Consider the following 4,902-nt stretch of genomic DNA (forward strand, 5'->3'; position numbering starts at 1 on the left):
CCCCCCCCCCCCCCCCCCCCCCCCGCTTCCCGGATCCTTCCCCCCTCGGGGTGGAGACTCTCCTAGCCCCAAAGTTCCGAGGGGGGAGGAGAGTCGACGGAAGAGCGCGTAGATGCCCCCATTGCTTGAGTGTGAAAACACACCCACTCACGCTCGCATCGCGCCCTGCACACCCCAGCAGGCAGTCTGCCTCGGTTCCCCGGTCAGGGACTGACCGGGAAAGCGGGTTGGGGCTGTTGGGAAAAGCAGGAGCTGATGGCGAGATTGCCGCGGCTATAAATCCATCACTTCCCAGGTCAGCTCTGCGAGGCGCTGGGACTAGAGCTGGCGGAGTGAATTCCTGGGCTAGCGCGCATGCGTCGGCAGGTAGCAACCCAGCTCTTTATGACCAGGTGAGATGTTGGTGAGCAGGTAAAAAAGGAGGATTTGCCTAAGCGATTCCAGGGAGCGGGCCCGGCCGAGCCCTCCAGCCCATGCCCGGCGGGGACCCGTCGCCAGGAGCGCCGAGCCGCGATGTCCATACTTGCCAAAATGGGGGACTGGCAGGTACGGGGGTTTGCCTTGGCTGGGGTTGAAGTGGGCGGGGGTGCAGCGGGGGAGGGGGCCGGCAGGGGGGGAGGCGGAGAGGAAGAGCCTTGGCCCAGGGCAGGGAGAGTCGTAAGTGAGGCGCGCCTGGCAGCGCCCAGGAGTTTTCCCAGGAGAGAAAGAGGGCAGAAAAAAACACGCGCTGCCGGCGGCCCGGAGCTGGGGAAAGTCCGGCGCACGCTCCACAGGTGGCCCCGGGGGGTCACTTGTGGTTTGCGCTAGAGCTTTTCATGCCCCCCCCCCCACACACACACACAGCAGAAACAAGGGTGGATGACTAATTCGGGAGGGGGAAGGGCGCCGGGCGGGGGTTGCAGTGCGTGGTAAGGAAGGTTCCCGGCTCGGTCCGCCCTCCGTTCTTGCCCTAGACCCCAGGGCTACGCATGTGGTGGGGTTCTGGTGCACCTGTCTTCCTGTCTCCCAAGTTTGGGGGACCTAGTGAGGGGTGGAGAATGCAGAGGGGTCCGGATGGACGGGTCGCGCCGGCGAGAATGTTCTTTGGGGAAATACTTAAAGAGTTTGCACAAAGTTTAGCCTCTCAGTCGGAGTCGTGAAGCCCGTTTGCGCCGCTTGGGCTACGGATTGGGGTGACTGGAGGAGGAGTGGATGGTGGGGGATAAGGCAGGTCCAAAATTCTTCCAAACGAACGCCTGCCAAACTCGGCCCTACTAGGCCGCCCCTATTACAAGGCCAACTGGGCCCTGGACCTTGGGATCCCTGAGCTCCGGACCCGACCTAGGCCACAGGAGCATTCTTGTAGCTCTCTCGGCTTCTAACTTCCAGACATTTCCCCTACGGAAACCCGGGCAGCTCTGGCCAGGTTGGTGAGGGTAGCAGCCTCTCTCCTCTGTGGCCAATCTCATAATGGGAGCTGCGGGACCCTCTCCCCGCCAACCCCCAACCCGGGGCCAGAGAAGCCTGGTTAGGGCAAGATTCTGGGTGCCTAGAAGCCTGTAGGGCAATTCGAACAGAACGCCCTGAACTTCCAAAGAAAAGTCGAGGTCCTGCTCTTTCTGGGGCGAGTTCCTTTTCTTGTTTCAGATTTGTGCCATGAGAAGTAAAGGTCAGAGAAGTCCCATCTTTACTACATTCCCTGGAGTTGGGGAAAGGAATTCGTCTTGCAATTTTTATTTCTTTCCTTGTATTTATAATTTTTATTAACACTGAGCTTTTTTCTGCCTCTCCCCCCAAGTTAAACCTCACTGAAATGCAATTTCAGCCCCAACGTTAGACTGCCTTTGGGGTTTGAGGGTGCAAATACCCACACCAAACACAAATGTTAGAAATCCACACCTTTTTCTCCCTTGCCCCAGTGGGCCTCAGGACCCTACTTCGTTCTCTTTTCTGGAGGCTGTAGACTCCAGGAAGTCTTTGGCTGAGGGCTTTGCAGGTTTCTCCGCAAGCAAGCCGAGTGGACTTCACAGCGGAATGCCTCGGGTCTGAGTAGCACAGCCTCGGTGGAGGTCCGAGCTTCCAAAGGGCCTCAGGTTCCGAAGCGGTGAGATCCTGGCCTCAAGGAGAAGAGAGTGAACCCTGGGCCTAGCTCCTGCGGGCTCACGGTTTGGCAAGAGGTGGGAAGCCTGCCTCTAGGGTGGGGCCCATGGATTTGGGGCCTGGAGGGGTTGGATCCTTCAGGCTTGGCCTGTTGGGCTCTTGGGTCCCACTGGGTGGTGACAACCAGAGAAAATAGCCATTCAGGCCCCTTGCTGTCTCTTTGTTCCTCGGGCGTCTCCGTCTCACACTGGTACTCATTTTTCCCTCCAACGCCCTCTCCACGCCCCCACTCCAGGCCTGGACCCCCGACCTCTATCCCCAGGCCTGGCGCTACTATCCCGGGGCGCTGGTGAGGACGAAGCATTGACATGCAATGAAGCGACTTGTCGTGGTAATGACGTTCACACAAACGCGGCTCGGCTGGCTCCAGGGGCTCCTGGGGCGCGGGCCTGGGCCTTTCTTCAACCCCCGTAACTCGGGCGGTGGCGCTGAGCCCTCAGGCCCCAATCTGCACCTCAAAGGCACCCTCGGCGGGAATACAACAACAGTGTAGCAGCCCCTGCGGGTGCGGAGCCAGAGATCTGCGGGGCACGGGTCAGCCGGGGTGGGGTGGGGTGGGGGTGGGAGGCAGTGGAGAAGATAAAGGGCCTTGAATGCCTTCCCCAGCCAACAAACTGAAAAAGCGAAACTTGAAGTTCCCTTAAGCACACTGTGGCGACGGCTGAGGGTGTAAAAATCCCGTGCTCCCAGGCCTAGGATTTGGCCTACAGATCACGCTCGGCGGCTGCGGCTGCCGTTGGGAAGGTGGAAATGCTCGCGGCGGCCCATCGCCCGACTTCTAGGGACTTCTAGGCCCCGCGTTGCGCGGAGGGCCCCGGGGCAGCCCCTTAGGGTGCGTGGTGCCAGCCCCGGACCGTCACCGTTTCCCCCGGTGGAGCGGACTGTGTACAGCCACAGACCCGTGCTAGTGTTCAGGTGGCAGAAAGGAGCGTGGGGAGCGCCCCGGGAAATGTCCGGAGCTCTAAATCCCCCTTCAAGCTCAAGTCTTCTTCCCAAGTTTTGGGAGGAGCCTCTGGCCTACTCTGCCTAGCTTGAGGAATTTGCGGGGGTCACCCAGAAGGAGAATTGCCATTTTACAGATTTGGGGGAAGGGGGTTTTCCCTCTTCTCGTCTTCCTTCCACCTGTTAAAAAACGCTCGAATTGTTAACAGCCTCCGCCCTTCTGTAAGGACACCCCGTGGAAACCCGGGAGGCCTGGAAGTTTGCAAGAAACAGGCCTAGATGGAACCAGAAGTCATTACTAGAGCAATTCTGAGGCAGACCTACTACTGTTTAGTGAGTTTGTAGTATTCAAGAGCGAGAAAGACACACAAAAACTTTTTCATGGAGGACAGATGAGGAGCTCAGCCAGAGAAATTAATTACTCTGTATTTCGAAGGATTACATCACGTCTTTCTTGTTAGTTTCTCCCTTAAAATAATTTACTAAAACAGCAGAGAGAAATAATAATAATAATAATAATAATAATAAGCCCCGGTGGGGCGAGCAGGTCCCTGTGTGGAGCGGGAGAGCCCAGACTGGCCAACCTGGACTCGGGGGTGGCCCCGGGGCCTCCGGGTTCCGCGTCAGCCGGGCACTGCGCCGCGAGCGCGCCCGCTTTAGTAACATCACCAAATCATGAAGGAACTCTCCCTGCTTTAATTAAAAAGGGGGATCTTGGGAAAACTGGAGCAGATTAGCACAGCGAAGAGTTGGTTCCCAGCGATTTATTTTGATGCATGAATGACACGGCGCACACATGTCGGTATATCGGCTCAACTCCAGAAGCGACTGTGAGACTCCATAGGAGTTCTGTATTTTGTCCACATCGCACCTAGGAAACCCTTAGCCCAAACACCACGTTGAATTATCAGTCAGCTCTAGCTTCATACAAACGAGAGGAAAATCATTTAACCCCTGGAGCTGTCAACTAACCTCTTCAGGGTACAATTTTTATTTTACACGCGGCAATTAAAGGATCGCAAACCCCAGCCGAGCCACTGGAGCCGTTTGGCAAAATCTTCAACTTGGTGGGGGGGGGGGGGGAGCGCAAAGCCAATAAAACTCCCAAGGCGCTGGGGCCCGAGGTGGAGGCTGCCGCGAGCGGAGGCGATCTCTTGTTGGGCAAAAATGCTGGAGTGACTTTGCCGGTCTTGGTTTGGTGATTATATTTAATTGCGAAAGGGATAATAATTTCTAATAAAATTGGACGGGGCCGAAAGGACCGCGCGGTTAGCGGTGGTAGGGGTGAGGGAGAGGTGCTGAAAGCTGGGCCCCAGGCGCAGCTTCTCGGACCCTACACAGTGCAGGTTTGTTGTTGTTGTTGTTGTTGTTGTTGCGGAGGGCATCTCCCTGGAGGAGGAGACGGAGAGGAAGGGGAGTGGGGTGGAATGGGGCAGCGGCGGGGGCTGGGGGGTGACTGGGGCAGGGGCGCGCGGCTGGTCTCCGGGGAGATTCCGTCCGCTCACAGGCAGGCGTGCGCTCTAGGAGCAAGTTCGCGGCTTGGAGAGGCCTTTATACCTGGGTCGGAGCGGCCGGCCGCAGATTGCGGTGCTGGCGAGCAATTGGACTATTGTTGATATGCTAATGAGGCGATTAGGCTGTTGGTAAAGAGCTGGAAAAGGGAAAAGTTTCTACCATTAGAGGGAGATCTCCGAGCGCACACGGGAGCTCTTTCCCTTCTCGCCTCCTCCTCCTCACCCTCCTCCTCCTCGCCCTCCTCCTCCTCCTCCTTTTTGCCCTCCTCCTCCTCCTCGCCCTCCTCCTCCTCCTCGCCCTCCTCCT

General features: G+C 57.8%; 1 protein-coding gene across 1 annotated transcript in view; it reads left to right on the top strand.

Moving 5' to 3' along the window:
• Positions 1–357: 357 nt before the first annotated feature.
• Positions 358–4,902, top strand: part of TFAP2A (transcription factor AP-2 alpha) — a 17,673-nt gene continuing 13,128 nt past the window's right edge. The window contains exon 1 of the mRNA XM_049655065.1: positions 358–546. Coding sequence (XP_049511022.1) covers positions 514–546 — 33 coding nt within the window. The 5' untranslated portion in view covers positions 358–513. The remainder of the gene's footprint in view (positions 547–4,902) is intronic.

This window comes from Panthera uncia (genome assembly GCF_023721935.1).
Source record: "Panthera uncia isolate 11264 chromosome B2 unlocalized genomic scaffold, Puncia_PCG_1.0 HiC_scaffold_25, whole genome shotgun sequence".
NCBI classification, from domain to species: Eukaryota; Metazoa; Chordata; class Mammalia; order Carnivora; family Felidae; genus Panthera; species Panthera uncia.